General features: G+C 52.4%; 10 protein-coding genes across 10 annotated transcripts; 6 read left to right on the top strand and 4 right to left on the bottom strand.

The window, feature by feature from the left end:
• Positions 1-299: 299 nt before the first annotated feature.
• J4E90_003808 (uncharacterized protein) lies at positions 300-1,636 on the top strand (the record flags this gene model as incomplete). The annotated part of the gene is made up of 3 exons (XM_051433375.1): positions 300-397; positions 448-1,094; positions 1,149-1,636. 3 exons carry the CDS (start codon positions 300-302, stop codon positions 1,634-1,636), a joined length of 1,233 nt encoding a protein of 410 aa, XP_051293273.1.
• A 1,625-nt stretch (positions 1,637-3,261) lies between these two features.
• On the top strand, positions 3,262-3,465 carry J4E90_003809 (uncharacterized protein; the record flags this gene model as incomplete). The annotated part of the gene is made up of 1 exon (XM_051433376.1): positions 3,262-3,465. One exon carries the CDS (start codon positions 3,262-3,264, stop codon positions 3,463-3,465), a length of 204 nt encoding a protein of 67 aa, XP_051293274.1.
• A 3,152-nt stretch (positions 3,466-6,617) lies between these two features.
• Positions 6,618-7,049, top strand: J4E90_003810 (uncharacterized protein; the record flags this gene model as incomplete). Its single annotated transcript, XM_051433377.1, has 1 exon — positions 6,618-7,049. The coding sequence occupies one exon, from the start codon at positions 6,618-6,620 to the stop codon at positions 7,047-7,049; it is 432 nt and encodes a 143-aa protein (XP_051293275.1).
• Positions 7,050-7,100: 51 nt separating this feature from the next.
• On the top strand, positions 7,101-7,802 carry J4E90_003811 (uncharacterized protein; the record flags this gene model as incomplete). Its single annotated transcript, XM_051433378.1, has 1 exon — positions 7,101-7,802. One exon carries the CDS (start codon positions 7,101-7,103, stop codon positions 7,800-7,802), a length of 702 nt encoding a protein of 233 aa, XP_051293276.1.
• A 345-nt stretch (positions 7,803-8,147) lies between these two features.
• On the bottom strand, positions 8,148-8,924 carry J4E90_003812 (uncharacterized protein; the record flags this gene model as incomplete). Its single annotated transcript, XM_051433379.1, has 1 exon — positions 8,148-8,924. One exon carries the CDS (start codon positions 8,922-8,924, stop codon positions 8,148-8,150), a length of 777 nt encoding a protein of 258 aa, XP_051293277.1.
• Positions 8,925-9,346: 422 nt separating this feature from the next.
• J4E90_003813 (uncharacterized protein) lies at positions 9,347-11,007 on the bottom strand (the record flags this gene model as incomplete). The annotated part of the gene is made up of 2 exons (XM_051433380.1): positions 9,347-10,507; positions 10,573-11,007. 2 exons carry the CDS (start codon positions 11,005-11,007, stop codon positions 9,347-9,349), a joined length of 1,596 nt encoding a protein of 531 aa, XP_051293278.1.
• Positions 11,008-11,299: 292 nt separating this feature from the next.
• J4E90_003814 (uncharacterized protein) lies at positions 11,300-12,686 on the bottom strand (the record flags this gene model as incomplete). Its single annotated transcript, XM_051433381.1, has 3 exons — positions 11,300-11,426; positions 11,574-11,656; positions 11,706-12,686. The coding sequence occupies 3 exons, from the start codon at positions 12,684-12,686 to the stop codon at positions 11,300-11,302; spliced, it is 1,191 nt and encodes a 396-aa protein (XP_051293279.1).
• Positions 12,687-13,318: 632 nt separating this feature from the next.
• J4E90_003815 (uncharacterized protein) lies at positions 13,319-13,681 on the top strand (the record flags this gene model as incomplete). Its single annotated transcript, XM_051433382.1, has 2 exons — positions 13,319-13,323; positions 13,378-13,681. The coding sequence occupies 2 exons, from the start codon at positions 13,319-13,321 to the stop codon at positions 13,679-13,681; spliced, it is 309 nt and encodes a 102-aa protein (XP_051293280.1).
• Positions 13,682-17,966: 4,285 nt separating this feature from the next.
• J4E90_003816 (uncharacterized protein) lies at positions 17,967-19,354 on the bottom strand (the record flags this gene model as incomplete). Its single annotated transcript, XM_051433383.1, has 2 exons — positions 17,967-19,229; positions 19,292-19,354. The coding sequence occupies 2 exons, from the start codon at positions 19,352-19,354 to the stop codon at positions 17,967-17,969; spliced, it is 1,326 nt and encodes a 441-aa protein (XP_051293281.1).
• A 345-nt stretch (positions 19,355-19,699) lies between these two features.
• Positions 19,700-22,682, top strand: RPN1 (proteasome regulatory particle base subunit; the record flags this gene model as incomplete). The annotated part of the gene is made up of 6 exons (XM_051433384.1): positions 19,700-19,838; positions 19,906-19,970; positions 20,031-20,195; positions 20,247-20,596; positions 20,646-22,605; positions 22,662-22,682. The coding sequence occupies 6 exons, from the start codon at positions 19,700-19,702 to the stop codon at positions 22,680-22,682; spliced, it is 2,700 nt and encodes an 899-aa protein (XP_051293282.1).
• Between the last annotated feature and the right edge of the window lie 446 nt (positions 22,683-23,128).

Raw genomic sequence — 23,128 nt, forward strand, 5'->3', positions numbered from 1 at the left:
GGCCGGTCACAAGGATCCGTGACGTCACGGCTATCTGTGCGCCCAGCCTCAACCTCACATTTTCTGCTTGACGCTTGCGTGCCGAATTCCCGAGATCTAACTACGGGGCTGCCCGTCGTTCTCTCATTAGGCGCGTAGATGCCAGGATCGCCACTAATTACCTGTATGACGAAATGCGTCCGGCACTCTTTCCGCAATGTTCGGGAAGAAGGTGTCATGGCAGGAGTCCTGGAATGACTACCCGAAGCAGGGCCCCCAGCATTGTCAACACCTAGTCGCGTCCTTCAGCTATCACCAAAATGCGATTCCGCGATAGAACGCACACCACGTACGAGAGCGAGGATGAGAAGCCGCCAGCGGAGGTCGGGCTGCGCGATCGCATCGTACATTTCACATGGTATGTTGACGCGCCGAGAGCATTCAGATAGCAAGCTTACAATACCGCAGGCCATGGTTTGCATGCACCATGTCGACAGGAGCGCTAGCTGTCGTTCTCGGGAACACCCCGAACAAATTCACTGGCCTACAGACCATCGGAAAGGTCGTCTTCATCTTCGACCTCGTACTCTTCGCCATCTTCAACCTATGCATGTTCGCGCGTTTCTTACTTGTCCCTCGGAAGCTCCTCGGATCGCTACATCATCCAGTCGAGGGCCTTTTCTTCGGCACGTACTGGGTCTCCGTCGCCCTGATACTCAACTGCACGTACATCTACGGCAACCCATCGACCGGGACATGGCTCACCAAAGCGCTTGAGATCACGTACTGGATGTACTGTGCCGCAGCCTTCCTCGTTGGCATCATCCAGTACTCGCTCTTCTTCCGTCTCGAGCGCCTCAACGTTGGCGATGCCGTTCCGGCTTGGATCTTCCCAATATACCCTTTGCTGGTTGTAGGCACGCTGGCTGGCACTATACTTCCTGCCCAACCTGAGAATCCCAGCTGGAAGATATTCATCGGGGCGATATTCTTTCAGGGGCTCGCGTGGGTCGTCTCCTTCCTGCTCTATGGGCTCTACATGCAGCGCCTGATGACGAGTTCTCTACCCTCTCCTACCACGCGACCAGGAATGTACGTTTCCGTTGGTCCAGCAGGTAAGTCCATTCCCAATAGATCAATACTTCTATCGAAGATTCTAACAGCAATAGGTTACACTGCTGCCGGACTCCTCTCCCTTGCAAACCAAGCGCCGTCGCTCGTTGCCGAAAACTACTTTACGAACACCGTAGTCCCAGACGGCGAAATCGTACGCATCATTGGCATCATGTCAGGTCTCTTTATCATACTGTTCGCATACTGGTTCTTCATCATAACAACGATCGCCGTCATAGTGGGATCACGTAGGATGTCGTTCTCGCTAAACTGGTGGGCTTTCATTTTCCCGAATGCAGGACTTACTCTTGCAACGATACAAGCAGGAAAAGTGCTAAACAGCGAAGCTATCAACGGTGTCGCGAGCGCATTGACTATTCTATTGGTCATCATGTGGTTTGTCGTGGCAGCCTTCTGCATTCGTGCCGTGTACCTTGGACAAGTCTTGTGGCCAGGAAAGGATGAGGACAAGACCATGGAGAGGTTGGCATGGGGTTGGCAGGACAACAGGGGAAATCCAGAGGCTGGCAAGATCAGGCCTTAATGTTTAATGTTGGAAACAATGGTGTTCATTGAGCGTGGCGTAAGTTACTGGAGCGTTGTAATATAGCATGATACCCTTTCGAATTGCGAACTGTCCTGCAAGCATGAATTGACGCAGCTGTCTATGAAATCCGGCTTTGCAAGCTTAACGAGATCGGGACTCACCACAGGAGGTGCACAAGCCATCCTCTTTACGCCGCTGACCATGTGGACCATCGGGACTGGATAATCCAGGCCGTTCGGGATCTGGGGTGCGTTGGCGCGTTCTGGCTTCGTCTAGTAGTCTTGGTGCACTTACTACATGACCTCGTATTGGACAATTGGCGTTGAGCGGGATTGCTTGGATCCAAGGATTCCCGCCCTCATTGCTGCTACGACAGTGGATAGCCCTCCTCCACAGGAGTGACGTTTCATTACAAAGCTATGATGCCCTTATCCGAACGCTCCAGAGCCATCAGAGCCTGCGGGACCAGATTTGGTACCCAGTTCCACCCCCTCGGAGGACTGCCAAGATGTGCACACGCTTAGTGCACACTCGTTATCGTGAACTATTCTGTCCAACGCCGATAGTTTCTTCCCAGAGGCAAAATGTGTGGTGAGTCGTTCTAGCCGAGTGCCACGGTTCAACAGAACTGCACAGAACCATACAGAAGGTCTCGGCTGCATTCTCGGAAGCGCCCAGGGATTGCCCAGCCGAGGCGTTCAACGGGAAAACACCACCAGCCGTCATCGCAAACCGTGCACACACCATGGTCGTCCGCATGTTTACGATCGCTGCAAACATCGACTGTCGAGGCACTCGGTCAATATTACACTGTCGGTGCTATGCAAGTCCCGAACGCGACCTTAGTCACCGGCCGGACATAAATGTTAAACTCTAAAAAGTGAATAATCGCGAGATCAGTGAACGCCGATCTTCCGAAACTCAGCGTCCCTCACAATACCTAATTCCTTATCACCCTCCACTTCAACACCATGCATCATGCGCCTGGCTAGAATTACACAACGATAACCATCGCATGGTCTAGACCCCGCGGGCAAGGCGTCTTCGTCTGGCTAACTACTAGTAGCGCCGCCTACGCGCTGCTTGGCCGGCTGGCGGAGAGGAAATTGGTGCGGGGCTTCCTTGTCGACGCACGTATCGACCACTTATCGCCGCTCGTCGGACACAACGGAGCGGCATGGTAAGCTGCTCGGGGAGACTTGCCACGCGTTGCGCATATCGTAGGCCGAATCAGCGCCTTGGGCTGACACGGCGGAGCTGGCGTTAAGGCACCCTTGTGTGATAGCGTGCTATAATTGGCTGCGGGAGTGACGGGTGGGCCATGCGATGCTTGGGTGTCGGGGATAGGGTTTTGGGTTGGTGGCCTGGGTGGGTGCATGGGTGGAGTTGGGGTTTGGGATGCCGCATGAGCAATGGCATTCTCAGGTGAGCCGTGGGATTCTGCGACAGTATATAGGCAGGCGGTATCCCCACATGAAGGGAGAAACACAACATCGCAGATTTCCTGTATCAGACCCCCAGATACCAAATACTTCAAATTATCATCTACTCTAGTCTATCAGACACTACCACTTTACGACTACAATCATACACCTCGCATGCAACCCATCCTACCAACAACCATGTCTTCGCCCGCAACTCAATACGTCTACGTCCCCAACCTCGTTGGCGGACAGATGCTCAGGATCCCCATCGAGGACGTCGAAGCCGAGGGCCAAATCTCCATTGCCCAGCAGCCCATCGCGAGCCCAACCCTCTCTTCACGATACGTCCGCGACTCGTCACCATCGCCAAGCATGGAGAGCGTCGACGACACCGACGAGTAATAAGCTCATACACCAAGGCGACGCACGAAAGACGAAGAAATGACGGCAAGCCTTGCACTGGTCTGCAGTCCAGCAAGGCGGAACTAGCTAGCAGCGGACGTCGTTGCCAAGCAGCCTAGTCGCAGCCTCGAATCCCCCACGAGTCAAACTCAGGGAGGACTGACATCATCGCCCCCCATACCCTCACTGCAATCGTAACATTTCATCCGAAATGACGACAATCGGTGCCGTTGGTGCCGAGATGCCACCGGAGAAAACTTTCACATTGCGTGGAGTTGGCGTGTGGGGAACACGGCAAGCAAGGAGAGGATCTTTGGCTTGGCTGGAGTTGGAAGGAAGCTTGGGGAGGTGCCGATCGGAGATGGATAGGGCAGGCAGGCACGCGTTGGCTTGGCGTGGGGATTGGGATGGATCGATCGGTAGTCTTGGTTACTTAATGTCTATTAACTAAATCTTTTGTGGTACTTTTGGTCACTTGATCTTTTCTATGCTGCATGAGGATGTGAATTGTGAATTGCGGTGTGCGTGCGTGTGCTCTGCATGCATTGACTTTGGGACAGTAAAAGCAAGTAGAAGTGATGTTCTCTTTCTTGCATATCTCTTATTTCCGGTGTGCATGTGAGACGTGTCGTGTATTATGTGCATCACGATGACGAGGAAGAGTAGTAATGTTGCCGAGCCAGCAGATGACAATACGTTGACAGCATCCAAGGACACCTTCCCTGCACCATTGTAGATATAGACTTAACGTACTCTGGAGATGTTCACAAAACTTCCAATCAACGTAGGTGGAAAACATGAAGTAAACTCATCCAGAACGAGCTTCTAACTGAACTAAGACAACTTGGGAGAACATGTGCTTTCTTTTACACGGCCACCAGCGCTTCAATGCATAGTCATATGACAGATCATCTCCCTGTGTTCGTCTCCACCCCCCATGTTATCCTTCGTGAGTGACGTGTTCATCAGCCGTAAGCTCAATCCAAAACTCTAAGTCATCCGTTGCCGTGGACCTTGCTGGCATCGTCACTTTACCTGCCCACGTACCTTCCTTTTCTAACCAGAGCCTTTTCATCTTTTGATACACACGAAACACTTCATGTTGGCTCGCTTGTTGTATCTTTCCCATATCCGCGGGTGTGATGGCGGTATTATCGCAAGGTCGGCGAATGTACTGATTCATGTCCAAGTCTGCCCGAGGTGCGTCTCCCCATTCGCCCTTTTCCGGGTCTGGGAAAGCTAGGTCGCGTATGGATACCTTGAAGTAGATGGTTAGCCGTGTGAGATACCGATGGTACCGCGGCGCGGGAAAGAAGATACCGCCTTGCATGGCTAGTGGGTCGCGGAAGAACTTTGGTGAGATGGGAGACGTTATGTGAGGCAATTGAATGTTCGCTGTCGACGTTGACTGTGCTAAGACGCTCTTACGAATGTAAAACTGAAACGAATTCTTTGCGTAGAAGAAGCTAGCAGCTTCATCGTGAAGTTGCGTACATGTTCTCAGTAATGCAATGCCCGTAATTTTCGTATGTATCATAGGAGATAGTACGATGCAGTCTTCGGGTTTGAGTAGATGGGCGTAAATGCAGTTGCGCAACTCCGGTGGAATGCTAAGCAAGCTGTGTTTCTGAAGATCGACAGGGAGACTCTTCGAGACAGTGCGCGATCGTCGTGCCGACTCCGTACTATGATCGTTATTCGAGCAACGGTGCGTCCTTTTACTGATCTGCCCGGTCAGCTGTAATTGTGTCGGCAGCGCGACTGCAGTTGGGCGTACAAGACCGAGTGCTGACGAAGCTTGGTTTCCCATAGTAGTAGATCTGTAGATCAAATTTAGTACGGATGCAGAATAAGAGCGTCGCGTGGATCGTTCTTCTCTCGCACTTAGAAAGGGCATATGGGTATCGTCTTCCCACGAACCCTTAGGTAGGCTTGCGCTGGATGCAGTCACCAGGCAAGTATTCCAAGGCAGTGCGTTGGATGCATTGTTGATAACTAAAGTGGATCTTGTGAGTTAACTGGAATCTTTTCAGTTCCCCAAGGATGTGAAGCATTCGTTTCTCGGCCTTGCCCGTCGCGTTGATGAATTCGCTGTGTGAGTTGTACTCTCGACGCTCGACAGACAACCTTGGAAGCCGCGAGGTCACATCCTATGGCTTTGCTTTGATTATCGAGGGCTTTTCTTGTGCAATTGGAGCTTCAGAGGATGTAAATGACATACAAGCCATCAGCATCGATATAACGAAGAGGGTGAAAATGTGAAGGGCTAGAGTGGCTGCTGGCTGGTTGAGCGACCCAGACAACCTTGGAACGCACGGACGGCTCACCAAGACACTCATCTCGTTATTATGGACGAACTTTAGTCCGTCAACTCCCTGATGTCACAACCTACAGCGCTGGCAGAGCACTTGCGATACAACGGTAGTATCATGAGCATTCTCGTTCCTCTTGGGCGCCGATACCTGGCCAATGGGCGCGCCGCGAGCACAGGACTGATTAGGCAACGACGAATGGCTATCGCGTAATTACTTCCCTAGATCAACTGTCGTCTACGCGCGTGTCATCGCACCCCAAGACGATATCTTGCTGTCATTTGTGTCATCGTCAAAGACGGAAGCCTCCCCTTGGTACGCAAACAGAACGAAGCTGTTACACACCTCGGGATGTGGGCCACGTAGCGTTCACACCACCCGACGTGGAGCCCAGGTCGCTCGGGACAATGCGACCCATGCGGATAGTAACTGACCATGTAGTCGCAGCTCGGGTTAATTCTTCTAGAAGACCTAAGGTACTATTATGCACCCACAAGACGGCGCCAAGTCTGGGGTCAAGTCTGGGGTCAAGTCCGGGGTGGAACCTGGGGTAAACACCTCGTCAGTAATACAGCCATCAACGACGCTATGTCTTGAAGCGGCTTGAGGATAGCTATGCCTGATCATATCAACATCTTGGCTCTTAACCCTAGGTAGCTAGGTCGACCGGCTCCACATCTTACGCTCGACTTTCAACGTCGCCCTGACCCGAGGTCGTGGTGCATATTGTGCTGGACAGAGAGGCCAACAATGGGTGTACTGATGAGCTATAAAGACCAGTAACAACATGAACAACAGTGTCCAACCTCAGCCAGGAACGCAGACACCGCAACATCAACCATGATCGCCTTCAACACCATCGTCGCATTCCTCCTCTCCATCTCATCTGTTACCACTGCCAGTCCAACAGAGCGCCAGGCACCCACCTACCTCAACTGGAAGACCTTTAAAGCCAACGGCATCAACCTTGGTGGATGGCTTGCCCAAGAAGCCGTTATTGACCCAGCCTGGTGGTCGCAGAACTGCGGTACCACGACTGATGAGTGGACCTGCTGTGCCAAACTGGGATCGCAATGTGGCCCTGTACTAGAGCGTCGCTATGCTACGTTCATAACACCCGCCGATATCGACAAGCTAGCCACTGCTGGTGTGAACGTCTTGAGGATCCCCACAACCTACGCTGCATGGGTCAAGGTTCCTGGCAGTAACTTCTACAGCGGCGGCCAAACTCGGTTCTTCAAGAATATCGCATCTTACGCAATCGCAAAGTAGGGCATGCACATCATCCTCGATATTCACTCCCTTCCTGGTGGAGTGAACGGTATGGGCTTTGGTGAAGGCGAAGGCCGCTTCGGTTGGTTCAATAACGCCACGAACCTCGACTATTCCCTACGCGCTGTCGATGCTGCACTGGCCTTTATTCAATCCTCTGGAACTCCGCAATCATACACCCTGGAGCCGATCAACGAACCGGTGGACAATCGCGATATCACAACCTTCGGCACACCAGCCGCGTTGACGGACAACGGTGTCGCATGGGTACAGAAGTACATTGACGCGGCTATTGCGAAGACAGTAGCCGTGAATAAGAACATACCTGTCATGTTCCAAGGCAGCTTCAGAGGTGAAGCGTTCTGGTCTCCCAAGTTCCCAGCATCCACCAATCTCGTCTTCGACGTACACAACTATTACTTCGCTGGCCGCCCAACAGACTCCGATACCGTGAGCGCAGACATCTGCTCCGATGCCAAGGCATCGGCAGGAGATGGCAAGTTTCCTGTGTTCATCGGTGAATGGTCGATTGAGACGGTGGCGGATAACAAATTTGCAAATCGTCAGAAGAACCTGAACACCGGGCTGTACGCCTTTGCAAAGTACACTAGGGGTAGTGCTTACTGGACCGCGAAGTTTTCCGGAAATGTGCCGGTAGCTGGCGAGGGAGTACAAGGAGATTATTGGAATTACTCGGCTTTTATCGATATGGGTATCGTTAAGCCTGGCGAAGGCGCAAAGTATTGCTCCTAGAGGGTTATATATGTAGATCAGCCCAAACATGACCTCATGTAGAAAGGATGCCAAACACTGAATCGTATGGACTTAGTTATGTTCGATAGCCGGCCATAGGAATAGATACATTCTCTCCTCATTCTTGCCTCCGATACTTTCCATAACTATCAGCAACCTAAATATATCAACATTGATGGCGTAGAGTCCAACAGAGCCGCAATGTGACAGAAGACCTTCCATCTTGAGCTCAGCTTTCCATCAAGCCAGGAGCCTACTTTAACGTCAGATCACCTAACGTGCATGATTTCAACTTAATGTAGGCTGAAACCCTGTTTAACTCAATACCCTCCCCCTATCCAACCATTAGCATACCTGTTCATCAATAACACACGGATCGAACACGATGCACTTACAAATCATCACATCAACCAACCTAGGTTTAATCTCCTCGACATCCTGATCAAGCAACACCTCCCAAAGCTCCATCACACTTTCCGCCGTCACCATGAACCAGCCAAAATACGGCCGTGGGCCCTGCCCTCTTCTCCTTGGATGATGATCCGCAGCAACGTAGTCCACCTCGACACACTTGAGCCATCGTCGCTTGGTACCAGAGGATTTGCTGTAGCCGTGATATTGATATTTCCATTTCTGCACACTCTGCGTGGTTGCAACGTCGCTTGTGTTGTTGTCAACGGGTACGTTCGTTGTCTCATTCTCTTTCGGCAGAAAGTAGGGATCCAGCAAAACTTCAGCGTCAGCGACAAGGAAGAGACGATCGCTTCTGTAGAAGTTCGGTGATGGGGGGGCATAATCTTCCGCTGGATTGAGATAGGTCTGGCGAAGCTGTTCGATAGTAAGACCATTGTACAGGGAAGCATCGGAGCGGAAGTCTAGACGTAAGAGGGAGCGTAGGAGTTGAGGTGTTGTCGGTGGCTCATCGTTTTGCGACGCAGGGAGGGATTCTTCGACTCCTAGCTGGATGGCTTCGATTAGAGATTCCCATTGCAATTCAGATTCTGGCGTGTGGCATGTGCGGTAGATCGTGTAGCCCCAATTGTGGTAGGAATACGGCTCCTCGGCTTGGCCGTCCGTTGTTATAACGAGGTCTCGTAGTATGTCTTCGGGCAGCTGGATCATTGCGTTTCAACACGAGATTGTATTGGAAAAAAGGGTGCGGGGTCAGTCAATTCGTAGATTGACGGCACGCGCAGCTTTTATACTTGCTCGGGTATATTCGAAGGATCGCTTAGGTCCAAGGCAACAACTGCGCTAGCTTCTTACGAGCTGGTTAGATGAGACTGTTTTGCTGACTGGACTTTGCTCTTGGGATAAGTCTTGTACATTGAATATCCACATATACATGAGACAGAACAAATGAAGAAGCCTTCGTAGATGCGAAGGCTTTCAAAATGTCGTCCTAGGTATTGCACTCCTTCCTGATCTCGATCAAGACCTCCCGAGTCGGTAACAACCACCGCGACGACGTTATCCTACCGCCCGCGAGCATTAACTTGCCCAGGTATTCATTATGCCTACATCATGCACGTAAGTAGAAGCGGTCATGCATACCGTGGCAAGTACCCACCTGCGAAATCACCCTTTTTCCTCAAAGCCTCCCTCACCTCATTCTCTTTGCGTATCCGCTCTTCCTTCTCCCTATTCTCCTTGCGTAATCGCTCTTCCTTCTCCTCTTTCTTCTTCACCTTCCTCGCCTTCTTCTCGGCCTTCTTTTCTTCCTTAGTCACCTTTGCTTCCGCCTCCTTCATCATCGTCTGGAACCCATCATACCAACTAGCATTGCCACTATCTGATCTATGCATGCTGTCTTTGCCCAGCACACGATCAGTCTTGTCTTGCTGCCTTTTACGGCCGCGGTCCCACACTTGCCACATGTAGGGGTCGTTTTCCAGTCCCGGGGGTGGTGTAAGCTGGCGTGGCTGTAGATTCTTCCGGGGTCGGTTCGTGCGCTGGAAGTAGGCTTCTGGGGTTATCTCACGGCCAGGGAATATGAGACTGGAGGTAGTAGAAAAGGCGGGTGATGTGTTACGTGGTTCAGGTTGAAGAAAAGTGGAGGAATACTCTTGCAGGTGAATGTTTGGAACAGATTGCGTGGGAGTGGTGCGTTGATAAGGGCCAAAGGAACTCTCTGATCGAGCGGTGGTTTGTTGCTCATCTGGTGCGGTTGCATCTGCACTGGCCCCTTCATTCGCGCTTCGTTTTCCTTTCACCCAAGACAGGGGCCCGACAAATCCAAGCGGCAAGTACTTTCTTAACGAGGGTTCTGAGTCACGGCGGGTAACTTTCTTCTTGAGCTTCCGAGTCTCCTTCGAGTCTCGTGATGGAAGCACAGCGCTTGGTGCGATGGATTGAGATCGAGAGTTCTTTTGCGGCCGGGCATGAAGAACGGGTGGACACCAGTATCCGAACATACCAATAAGACCGACTGGGGCTTCTGAAAAAGAAGAGGTTGTAGAAGGCATAGAGAATGATGAGGCTGCCTGACCTGCAGGCTGATGCGCAGCGCGTTGGGCAGAGTGACGTGGTACAAATGTATGCCAGTCGGGTTCATGTTCTTCAATAAAACGAGATGCGTTGTAAGTATGTATGTTCGTACTGGGGCTGCCAGCAGGCCCTTCGTAAACGTCGATGACTGAGTCCTCATAGTCTTCTAAACTCAGAGAGTGCGACAGGTAGGACTGTTTATCGATGTCTTGCACTACCTGTCTGGGTTCATCAGTTGCATATTTTGGTCTTCCTGATATTTCTATATCAGAGGATCGCTTACGTTAGGGGTCTCCGGCTCCAACCCACCCTCCTCATCAGCCCAACGCACCCAAGCTCTTTGTTCTGTCATCCGCGACAGCATGCTTGCTGCATCGTTGACTTCCTCCTTCTCTTTGTTAGTGTAGAGTTCTTGTTCCGACTTGCTGGTCATCTCCCTCTGCCACATTTCCTCGAGAGTCAACCTGGGACTGTCCCCAACCATATCCCCATGTATTATCTGCGTCCTGCGTCGTATCGTTTTTATCGCCTTTCCGATCTCTTTTGTAGCATTTAGATAAACCACATCGTCGTGGAAATGCACGGAGACTTCCCAGCCCCGTTCCTTAAGGTCCTTGAGTATACGTATTTCGGAGGGGATGGGGTCGTCAAGCACGTAGGTGAACAGCGGGTCGCAAGCTTCGGATGATTGCGCGGGTGGTTGGACTAGATATGGCATTTTTTGCAAGCGTCGTGTGGTGGTGAGAAATTAGCAGATGTTATGAGGCTTTGTACGCTGTCGCGTGCATTCATCTTCGAGGTAACTGGCTACTGATGTCAATATTTTCCCATACTTCACGCTCAGTATTTTCACACTCTAGATATGTCATTGCCAAAGAGTCTGACCCTTGAATGTGCAACAGGTCAAAGACATGTTGCCATTGAATATGTCTATTGGGTATCATATGTTGTTATCGTCGGCGCAACACCATTCCACGGGACGTCGTTATCGTTGGCCGTTCCCTCGTTCTTCAGTCCTCTTGTGCGATAGAGCCAGCTTCCAGACGCTCTGAAGCGAGATTTTGAGGTACCATATCCTGTAACGCGCGGTTCGCAGTCTCAGGACGTGACGCGCCGGCTACGGCGTAGGCGCGAAGGCTGTAGAGTCACAGATTCGCTTTCTACATAATTCCTATCACGGATGTGAGCATCCATCAAACGCGTGTATGTCCGGCGTGTGCGTCGCGATGAAGTTTGTGTATTTGGTGTAGGGTGAGGAGTTGATGCTCAGGGAGGGCTCAAAACCATATCTTGATCAGCTCCTCTGACACGGCAGACGGAGTGAGAACGCCAGATTCGGTGATGATGCCGGAGATCAGGTCGGGTGGCTAGTTCAGGTTAGCGGATGGAGTCATAATTGAAGTAAGCAGAGCGTACCGTAAAGTCGACAGCGTCATGAGCGTCGAGCGGAACGACGGTCGATCTCTGCTTCGCAGTCATGTCTGCGATGGCTTCGTCAAAGACATTCCGTTGCTCTTCGTCGCTCTTGGGCTTGTGTTCCGCCTTGTGTTCTTCTGCGACCTTGAAGTCGAGTACCTTCTGCTCAATGGGCAGATCGAACTGGCTGAGTGGATAAAGCCTAACGAACTTGTGGCTCTCGGCGACCACGTAGAAGGGCTTTCCTTTGCTCTTAGCCAGTACGCCCAACTGGTACGTGCCCATGCGCGATATGATGCCACCGTTCTCGACGACGCCTTCAGCTCCGACAATGACCATGTCGACTTTACCCAGTGAGTAGGCGACGGCCGAATCTGGAATTGTGGCGACTGGTACATTGTGCTCTCGGAGGTCGGCAACAGTCTGGAGGCCCTCTTTCGCATCTGACGAGCTTGACGAGGGTAAGACGTATATGACCTTGAACCGGAGAGTGCTCGACTCGGCGGCCGTTCGCAGTAGCGCACCCACTACTCGCGATCCACCATTTGTGAGCACCGTGCCGCCGTCGCGGATGAAGTGCTTGCCGAAACTCGCGATCTTCTCCCTGCTCTGTTTCGCACGGTCCACAAACAGTTTGCCGTTGGAGAGGAGGTGGTTGCGTATCGCGCGGAAGTCGTCGTCGGGGCCGAGGTTCAGGCTCGCCGGGCGGTTGAGGGTGGTGATGAGGTAGCGCTGGAAGAGATCTGTGCCGGCGGACAGGGAAATTGGGTTCGCGATGGAGGCCTTGAGGGCGGCGGTGTGGCGTTCGAGCAGGTCGAGTGTCTCGGCGACGGTCGAGACGGAGCTCTGCGCGATGGCTTCTACGAGCGCCTCGATGGCCGCGACGGGCATGGTGAGTTCCGGGTCATCTTTGAGGATGCGGCGGTATGTCGCTACGATGTCGAACGTCGACTGTGGCTTGACTCCTGATTCGGTGCTCATCTTGGCGGTTGGTTGCAGCGTGTCGTTCTCGTCAACTTTTTGGCCTGCGACATTTTGGAGGGGTGCTTCGCGATTGAGTCATTCGCCAAGATTCGGGGGCTAGCTTGTCATCCCTCCCCAGGCGTTCACCCTTCGACGCGCCAAATCACTCTTGCCATGACTTTACACTGCTGCATGAGTCCAACTGTATTCATCTCACACTTTGCTGCGATGGACTTCAGAGACTGTCAGACGACTGCTTTTACCCACTTCAACACCATGGCAAGGATCCATCCACCATCGCCTTCACTCCTTTGGTATGAAGCGGTTTGTGTAATGCTCCGTTGGCTACGGAATTTGCAAGCGTCGGATACCACCCACCTGTAACGATGACGATGGCCTGCTATGTTACGATACGTTGACCAAACTCACCCTCCGCTGTGACTGCACATTACCTGAAGAGCCAGACTCACTCAACGCCAACACGTAGTTTCCGATCTTCGGTGTTCTCATTGATAGTACTCTCACTTTAGCAAATCACTAATTACATTGTTCTTCGGTTACCTTTTAACAACCAAAAGGCCGCAAGTATCTCACTGACAAAGCTACACCTACTAATTACAGCCACCAATACCGCTCCTAGGACAGTCACGATGCCGTACATCATCTATGTGCCCGGAGTCCTGCAACCCTACATTACCAACGATCCGAGGATCTGCATGGACTGCTTCAAGATCTTCGAGTGGACGTGTGAATCACGACCCTTCTGCGATGCATTCTGTAAGGCGTTCCGGCAAGACGAGGATGAGCAGTTCGTGTCCGACAGGCGTCGCGGTCAACTTGAAGCCTACTGGATCGAAGAGCTCGAGCGGCGGATCAAGCTGAAGAAAGGACTTGACCCGCTGAAGGAAGGCAAACGACTGTCAACTGAAGCCGCAGTCGAACATTTGGCGGAGCATGACATCGACAAGAGTGTGTTGTCCGAGATCAAAGACCGGGAGGAAGGTGCACTCTGATAGCTGGTGGGTCTACATGGCAGTCACAGCCCTCATCACCAAACGTCATCTATGGTACGTTCTCACCTTCTCGTTTTTGGGCCCTGCTAAATTGAGTAGTAAAGAATGCACATCAAGCCTTTTGCGCTTGTAACCCAACACGCTTGACGACCACATTATACTGCTTTTACATTCTTTAGTCTCAACGGAGGCGGTGTTCGTTTACAGTTCTCTTCTTATCACAAAACACAGCAGCGTACTGTTGCGCCAATCCGAAAATGCCCTCACTTTGCGATCCATCGGAGTATCTGCCCAGTCAGCAGATACCACCAAGGCCGTCTATCAACTTCATCCCCTACGACCCTGTTTCCATTGATATACCTATGGAGGCCTTCTACCGCGAATACCGGGTAGATTCACCGGGAAGGATAGTGAAGTATCGCTATGCTACTACGCCATCCGCCGTGGCGTGCAAAATCACAGTCGTTTCCCTTTCAACCATCATAAACTGGCGGGCGGACATTCCCGAACTGGCACCCCCAGGTGCTCTCTTCAACAAAACAGATGGTCTCTACTACGAAGACGAGGTCGTTCCGTCACAAGGCCAAACGCCACCCGACGACAAGCCAACGTTCGAGTCATTTGTTCGACGAGTAAACTCACATGCTCCAACTACCGTACGGAATCCACCGATGTCTCATGACGAAGTTCAGTCCGCCGACAAGCCAACGTTCGAGTCATGTGCTCGACGACTGAAGTTACATTTTTCCACTGCCGTACAGCATCCACCGATGTATCATGACGAAACTCAGTCCGCCCCCGGCTTCGTAGCAAACCATGTCCAACGCACTGCGGAAGGTCCCTTGTCCGACGAGCAGCTCCACCCGACTCCTTCAGGCAAGGAACAAGGCTACAAAGTCGCCGAAAAAGGTCTCTCAAGATATGCGCCGCAGTCGGCAGGAAACTCTCTCGACGAGGAAGTCATTGGACACAACTGGGTTAAGCCGGGGCCAGGAAACCGACGCGCGCATGGATCAACGACTACACCACCTGGGTTACGGCGGGGCAGGAGTGCAGTCGGTGGAGGATTTCGCGAATGACCTGCCCACGAAGTAACGTGTGTTGCATACAAATGATCTTGGGCATGTGAGTTCATTGGAAGAAAGAAGTTGCATAGGAGATGAAGCCGGGCGAGCAAGATGTCGACGGAGTGTGTTGTGATCAGCACTTGGGCATGTCTTGCACACATGAATTCAAACGTCTACACACTGCATTTTCATTTCTGATGGTTACCCAGCCCTTTTTAATGTAGACTAGCCATGCAATTGATACGGCGGTCGTTCACTACGTGCATTAAGAGTCCAATTCGTCTCTCAAAAAGACGCTCAGCCAGATGGAACAGCAACCACTTAGCGTGGCTGCAGACAAACCAACAGACAAAAAAGGCCTGTACAAGTATTAGCGAATCATCGCGACATCTGATGCGGCTGTGTCTAGCGATGACGCACCTTGCACGGCACTCGCGGGTCTGTCCGTGGATCCACAGCGCTCAACGTCATATGCATGCGCCAATGGAGCAGGAGTTTTCAGAAGACCCTGAACCTGTCCGCACCTGGGCAGCGAGCACGCGACCTCTTACCTAAACGAGCGTCACCAAAACAGGACGCGAAGCCTTGTACTCTACAATCTTTTCCGTTATATCCATATACGCAATTGTCCATAGAAGAACCGTCTTATCTACACATCTTTCGCCAACGACATTGACCGCAATTTCGGTGTCGCTCCCGTCTCCAGTCACCCCATCATCAACAACATGGCCATACTGTCAGACATCGCCTCAAAAGTCAAAAACACACGACTCGTTCCACCCACCGAAGATGAACTATCCGCGGCTAAAGAAAACAATCAAGATTCAGCTCCCTCTCAAACCCAAAAAAGACAACGGCCAATTCTTGAAATCACTTCCTACGACCGCTTCACACCACCATCCCCAAAACCAGACCTAGAATACGACTGCCGCGTAACAGAAAACCCATCCCGCCAAATACGAAAGACATGCACGGGGCTCGACTCGACGCTGCAAGACGAGCTGATGCAACGCGAGTCTTTCAGTGATACAGTGGCCCGCGCCCAAGAGGATATCAAACGGCTCATGGAAATCAAGGATGTAAGAGCTAGTAGGGAAGACGAAGTGGCAATAGTACGAGTGGGGTGTCTGTGTGGGAGTGGTCATCACAGAAGCGTGGCTTTTGCGGAGCAGTTGGGGAAGGTAAAGTGGAGTGAGGATGATAGTTGGGAGGTTAGAGTTGTGCATAGGGATTTGACGAAGGGAGTGGAGGAGATGAAGAGGGTGAGAGGGGAAGAGAGCGTGAAGGAAGAGAGAGAAAGGAGGGCGGATGGGGAGAAAGCTGGAGAGTGAGGTGTTTAGACTGGGATGGATGTAAGGAGTATTGTATTATAACACTATCAAGGCGTTGTCTATCGCTAAGCGTTCTTCAGCAAATCTCAGCCCCGAGATAACCAAGAATACCTCGGAAGCACCACCGCAGTCAACGCTTCGGTCTCTCCACCTGGAGTCGCCTTCGCATCAACACCGTCAGCACCGCCACCTCTCAGCTCTCCCGACGTATACTCCTCGTCCTCGTCTTCATCATCTTCTTCTATGACCTCATGGACATCCGAGAAAGGATCAACTAGTCCCGACATCTCCTTCATCTGCTCTTCAGCCCACTTCCTCATCCTCTACTCCTCCCTAGGACCATGCTCAATCCTCAGTCTCTGCTCATCACTCCCAACCCACGTATCCTTACCCCAAACCTGCCAATGCGCTTTCTTCACCCCCCTTACCACACTCCCCAGCCTACTTTTCCCAGCCGCCGCTGCAGCCTCAGCCTTCTTCTTCTCATCCTCCCGGTTAATCCTCAGCCCATGTTCTCTCTGCCAAATAACCCAGATATCATCATCCCAGGTGTTCTTCTTGGCAAGCTTTTCATATTTGGCAAACCACTTCTCCATCTTGGGGAGCGAGCGGTCGGTGTTGTAGAGGCGCCAGCCCCATGCCGCACAGTCTTTTGCGATGGCGGCGTTGCGGGTTGTGAGGGTTTCTGAGGAGGCGGGGGTTAGGAGGATGTATTGGGCTGTTGTGGTGGGGTGGCGGTTGTAGTGGAGGACGTAGGAGGTGGTGTGGTAGTAGGGTGGGATTTTGAGGATGAGGACCATGGTTGCTGTTGTGAGGGGGGGTTGGGTGGTGAGTGTTTTGCTTTGGTAGCGGAGTATGGATAGAGGGGAGTTAGATGGGGACTGAGGTTTAAAGTGCTACGGTGGACAACGAGAGGTAGAGGGAAATTTACCCTTCACCGATTGAATGCCCGGATCGTGAGAGCTCTTTCTCGTTACGCACTCGGAGCATTCACGCACATGTACGTGACCTCTCGCGTCTTTCCAGTATCAGCGGGCACAGATCAACTATACAAGTGAAAGTACACTGTGCGTTGAATTCACCAACCTCGAACGTGAACGCACAGAGCCTGCATGGAATCTCTAACACGTACTCGCATTTGTCCACCCACCTGCACAAGTTCCACTCTTCGGCGACCCCATACATCCAACCAGAATGAATAAGCGCCATTCACACAAGATACAATACCTCATACACCCACCCCGAAGAACCGTCGTCTTCACCACAGCCAACCCTTTGATAGCAGACGTCCTAAGAAACCGTCACAATTGGCTGGGCCGCGTCACAGAAGGTAGCACACTCCCAACGTGTATCAGCACTTCATGTATACGGGAGCTTGACGATGGTAATGTTCTGATCGATCCTGAGGTTGCAAATGGTGGACTCCTTGCAGCAGATATACGGTCTCTACTTGTACGAAAAGGGGTTGTGGAACCGGATTTACGCTTTGTTGGGCGTATGATACGGTCTGGACCTAAGAGGGAGGCTGTGCCTCCGAAAGGTATGGAGAAAGCGGCTAGTAATCATGAAGAGGAGGTTGATATCTGGAGCGATGATGGGTTGGATGAGGCTAAGGTGGAGATAGATGTTCGGGAAAAAGATAATATGGACGTGGATAGAGGAGAGAAAGATTACCAAGAGAAAGATTATCAGGAGAAAGATAGTTCGGATGAGCCTATCACTGCATGATCTTGATGCAGAGGTCAGGTGACTCTACATAGTGCCCTTGATTTGTTGAAATGGAATATATTGTATATTTTAGGCCTTCAAATGAAACGAGTGCCGGGAGGAGACATGGATCTGGGTATCGCTGAAACAAAGGAACAGAAGATGATGTAGTTGGCAGGCCTATATAGACCAGCCGGCCTTCTTCTTAGCGGCCTTGGTGGTCATGGTGGGTTCCGAGGGTGGCGGTGGCTTGATATCCTTGAGATCTGGTAACGGGTCGTTATCCCTTATCTCGAGTATAGTCATCTGTGCGGCTAGGGTCGACTGCCCATCTGCAATCGTATCGCTAGGAGCAGACACATCGTCGCCTACCGGGCCACCTTCAAGGGAAACACCGCCGTCTTCTTCATCCTCAACTTCTTCATCGTCGCCTGCCTCGTCACCATCATCGTCGTCGTCAACCTCTTCTCCATCTGCTCCAGTGGCGACATCTCCAGCGTCGCCATCGATACCATGCTCTTTCATGTACAATTCTAGTTCCTTGGCCATCTTTTTGCTGAAGCCGGAAGCTTGAACTTCGACATCTAATCGCTTGACGAGCTTCTTTGTTGCGTCCTTGAAGAAAGGACCCGGCTCGTCGCTCGTGAAGCCAAAACGGCGATCAAAGAAGCGCTTTATGCAAGCCACATCGCGGTCAAAGTAGTATTCGGCATTGGCATGATCGATGGAGACCATTTGCGGGAAATCGATGAGGGTTGGCACCAGTGACAAACTGCCGTCTTTTTCTGTTCTCTCTTCAACTAGGATGTTGAACTCGTTGAAGTCACCATGGATGAGACCGTGCTGCGCAAGGCGAACGATAATGGCGAGCAGTTCACCGTAGAGCTCCTGCGGGTTGCCGACCTTTGAAATTTGGCGCATCGGGAAGGCATCGATGAGGCTCATGACGACGGTATGTCTGTTCTGGCCAATCGGCTCGGGTACAGGGAATCCCTCTGCTCGTAGGGCCTTCATGAATTCGAACTCTTTCAGAGCAGCGAGGCGCGACATGTACATCCATGAGCCACCCTGGCGATTCCGCAGGTAGTCGCGGTTCGCCTTGACGGTACGGAAAGAAATGCGACCCAGACGGTGGATTTTGAGCACCAGTTGCCTGCCCGTCTCATCTGCGCAGACTATGATATCCGACTCCTTGCCTATGCCGATCTGGTTGCCCACCGAGTAGACAGTCGAGGCCTTTTGGTGTGTGTGGAGGGCGAGGTAGTCGAGGCCGCCATACGTGAGTCGGTAGCCGTCGTACTTTGCGTTGCGGACTTTGGCGATGAGGCCGATCTTGGCGAGGTTGGAGATGCAACGGTGGACGCCGTCGCCGGAGCGGATGGCAGCGATCTGAGCAATCAGGGGGGTTGGCACAATTTCATGGTTGCGGCTGCCCATCTCTGTCTATCGTCTTCATCAGCGTTAGTCCCCCACTACGTTCGGAAAGCCTGCGGGCGGGCGCATACCGCAGTGAGAACACGCCAATCATCAGCGGAGAGGTACCTAATATTCTTGACGTTCAGCTTCATGGTAGTTGCCTGGGTGGCCTATCGGCGTCGTGTGGTGGTGATTTTCGGGGTTGTATGCGGCAACAATAATTTTTGGCGGGAGGTTCTGAGCGGCGGGCGGCGCTCATCATCGGCGGACGGGCTTGGCCCTAGCGCGGCGGAAGTGGTACGCGAAGCAAGAGCTGCCTCATCGACATCGACCTATTACCACTCCCCACTCGACTTGCCTCTCGCTCTTCCGACCCATTTGAGCGCCGCATCTACATCCCCCAGCACCCCGAATCTCCTTCCACCGTCGCTATCGACGCCGCTTCGTCCCGACACTTACACACACTTCGCCGCTTGCCCTAGCTACACATCATCAACATGGCGAAGGACGACGAGAAGAAGCCCACGGCCGCCGACAAGGGCAAGGGCAAGGCGCCCGTGAGCAATGACGCGGACAAGAGCAAGGATGCAAAGCCAGATCTTGAGGACAAGAAGGGCGGTGTTGCGACAACTGGCGGTATGTCTGGTCCCCGGCACAGCGCCGATGGCTATCGTCATGGACTTGCACTGATGACAAACCACAGAGGAGCTCAGCGAGGAAGACCAACAGCTGAAGAGCGACCTTGACATGCTGGCTGAGCGGATACTGGTAAGCTGCTGCGACGATGGCTGGTCCCCGCAACATGCGCTGACCTCATGTGTTTACTAGGGTTCCGACACCAGCCTCTACAAGCCCGCCCTCGAACAGATCAAGGAATTCATCAAGACATCGACGAGCTCCATGACGGCCGTGCCCAAGCCGCTCAAGTTCCTCCGACCACACTACGAGAACCTTGAGAAGGCCTACGCATCATGGCCGGCAGGCGAGAACAAGGTGCGCAGACACGACAACACTCTATACATGCCACCATGCTAACAAACACAGCGCTCGCTCGCCGACATGATGTCTGTTCTGGGAATGACGTATTCGGATGAGGACCGCCTAGACTGCCTCAAATACCGCCTCGAGGCCCCCTCCACAGATCTCGGCTCATGGGGCCATGAGTACATGCGCCACCTTGCGCTTGAGATCGGCACAGAATACCAGAACCGCCTGAACGACGAGAAATCCACCGACGATGTCACCGACCTCGCCTCGAACCTCGTCCCCTTCTTCCTCAAGCACAACGCAGAGGCTGATGCCGTCGATATCCTGTCTGAGCTGGAGATGATTGATCAGATTGAGCAGTACATTGACGAGAACACATACTCGAGGGTGGCTCTATACATGGTCAGGTAGGATATGCCCGCATTTTGCCTGCAGCACCGACACTAACACCAGCAGCAACGTGCCCCTACTCACCTACCCAGACAACGACAAGTTCCTCCGTACCACGTACCGAATCTACGCCAAATACAAGCAGTACACACAGGCAATCGTTATCGCGATACGATTACACGAGACCGATCTCATCATTGAAGCTTTCAACGCCACCAAGGACAAGTCGATCCGGAGACAAATGGCCTACTTATGTGGCCGACAACGGATATGGCTCGACGTCTCCGAGGACGACGATGCCGAGCTCCAGGAGTGCATCAACAACACGCGACTACCCGACCACTTCAAGGCGCTGGGCAAGGAGCTTAACATTCTCGACCCCAAGACCCCTGACGACATCTACAAGACACATCTGGAGAGCAGCAGGACGGCCGGCCTTACCAATACCGATTCCGCCAGACACAACCTTGCTTCCGCCTTCGTCAACGCCTTTGTCAATGCCGGTTACGCTAATGATAAGCTCATGCTTAACGAGAACACAAAGCAGAGCTGGGTGTGGAAGACCAAGGAGGAGGGCATGTTGTCAACAACAGCGTCTCTGGGTATGCTCATGCTCTGGGACGTAGAAGAGGGTCTCGATAAGGTCGACCCCTTCACACACGTCGAAGATGACATGGTCAAGGCTGGCGCTATGCTTGCTACCGGTATCTTCAATTCGGGCGTGCGCATGGACTCAGACCCTGCCATGGCTCTCTTGGGTGATGAGGACAACATCAATTCCAAGAACAAGAACATCCGTTTGGCTTCTATCATGGGTCTCGGTCTTGCTTACGCGGGGTCTAATAAGGAAGACCTTCTGGACGTTCTGCTGCCGATTGTCAGCGACACCAGCCTCGACATGCAGCTCTCTGCCATGGCGGCGCTGTCGCTTGGTATGATCTTTGTAGGTTCGGCCAACGGAGATGTCACTGATGCCCTGATGAACACGCTCCTGGACGAGGACCGGACGAAGCAGCTCAAGGATAAGTGGACCCGATTCATGGCTCTTGGTCTTGCGCTACTCTTCTTCGGTCAGCAAGAAGAGGTCGATGTCATTCTGGAGACCTTGAAGGCGCTTGATCACCCCATGGCCAAGTCTGCCTCTGTACTCACCGAGGTATGCGCATGGGCAGGTACCGGTGCTGTCCTGAAGATTCAACAGTTGCTCCACATCTGCAACGAGCACATCGAGGATGAGAACGAGGAAAAGAAGGGCGATGAGCTACTTCAGTCTTACGCTGTCATCGGTCTATCATTAGTCGCCATGGGCGAGGACGTCGGCCAAGAGATGATCCTCCGCACTCTCGGCCACCTGATGCACTACGGCGAGGCTAACATCCGCAAGGCTGTGCCGCTCGCTCTAGGTCTCATCAGCCCTAGCAACCCCCAGATGAAGGTCTACGACACTCTTTCTCGTTACTCTCACGACAACGACAACGATGTCGCCATCAACGCCATCTTCGCCATGGGTCTTTGCGGTGCTGGTACCAACAACGCCCGTCTTGCACAACTTCTCCGGCAATTGGCTAGCTACTACCACCGTGATCCCAACGCTCTTTTCATGGTTCGCATAGCTCAAGGTCTGCTGCACGCAGGAAAGGGCACGCTGTCTTTCAACCCATTCCACACTGACCGTCAGGTCTTGTCCCGTGTGGCAGCGTCGGGTCTTCTCACCGTACTTGTTTCTCTCATCGACGCCAAGTCATTTGTGGCTGGAGACTCACACTACCTACTCTACTACCTCGCTACCGCCATATCGCCGCGCTTCCTCATCACACTCGATGAGGACCTCAAGCCGCTGACAGTCAACGTCCGTGTTGGTCAAGCAGTAGACATCGTTGGCCAAGCTGGTCGACCGAAGACCATTACTGGATGGCAAACACAGAGCACGCCGGTGCTACTGGCGCACGGCGAGCGAGCGGAGCTGGAAGACGAGAAGTATCTCAGCCTGACTAATGTGTTGGAGGGTGTGGTCATCTTGCGAAAGGTATGATATTTCAATGTAAAATGACTTTGAGCGTGCCGTACTAACATTACATGCAGAATCCAGAGTGGGAGGACTGAACGATTGCAGTAAAAAGGTGGAAAGAAAGAAGCGTCGTCAGCGACACCCCGCAGAGCATAGGGAGGCGGGCCTGCACCAAGATTTTGGCATTCTAATAGCATTACGGTCACTGCCTCGACCCTTGTCCTGTCAGAACAAGGAGTCCAAGGGGCACACCGTTGTATATATAGATGTGCAAGAGCAATGAACTGAAATGAAATCATTCATACAAAGTTTCGTTCCGAATCTCATAATACACTCCCATACTTACCTCTCTGACTTGATCGCATAGCCGCGAGTCTAAAAAGAAGATCAAAAATCTACAAACACCGTGCGGATCGAACACACGTCTTCCGCAATCAAGGTGCCTAGCCTGCTACAGACACAGCGCCCAGGGTAAGCGGTAGGAAATCCTCCGCAAAGCAGTACGGTCAAGTACTAGGAGGCCTGGCAAGATCTTGTGCGG

This window comes from Alternaria incomplexa, assembly GCF_024043165.1.
Source record: "Alternaria incomplexa strain BMP 0042 chromosome Unknown scaffold_4, whole genome shotgun sequence".
Taxonomy (NCBI): Eukaryota; Fungi; Ascomycota; class Dothideomycetes; order Pleosporales; family Pleosporaceae; genus Alternaria; species Alternaria incomplexa.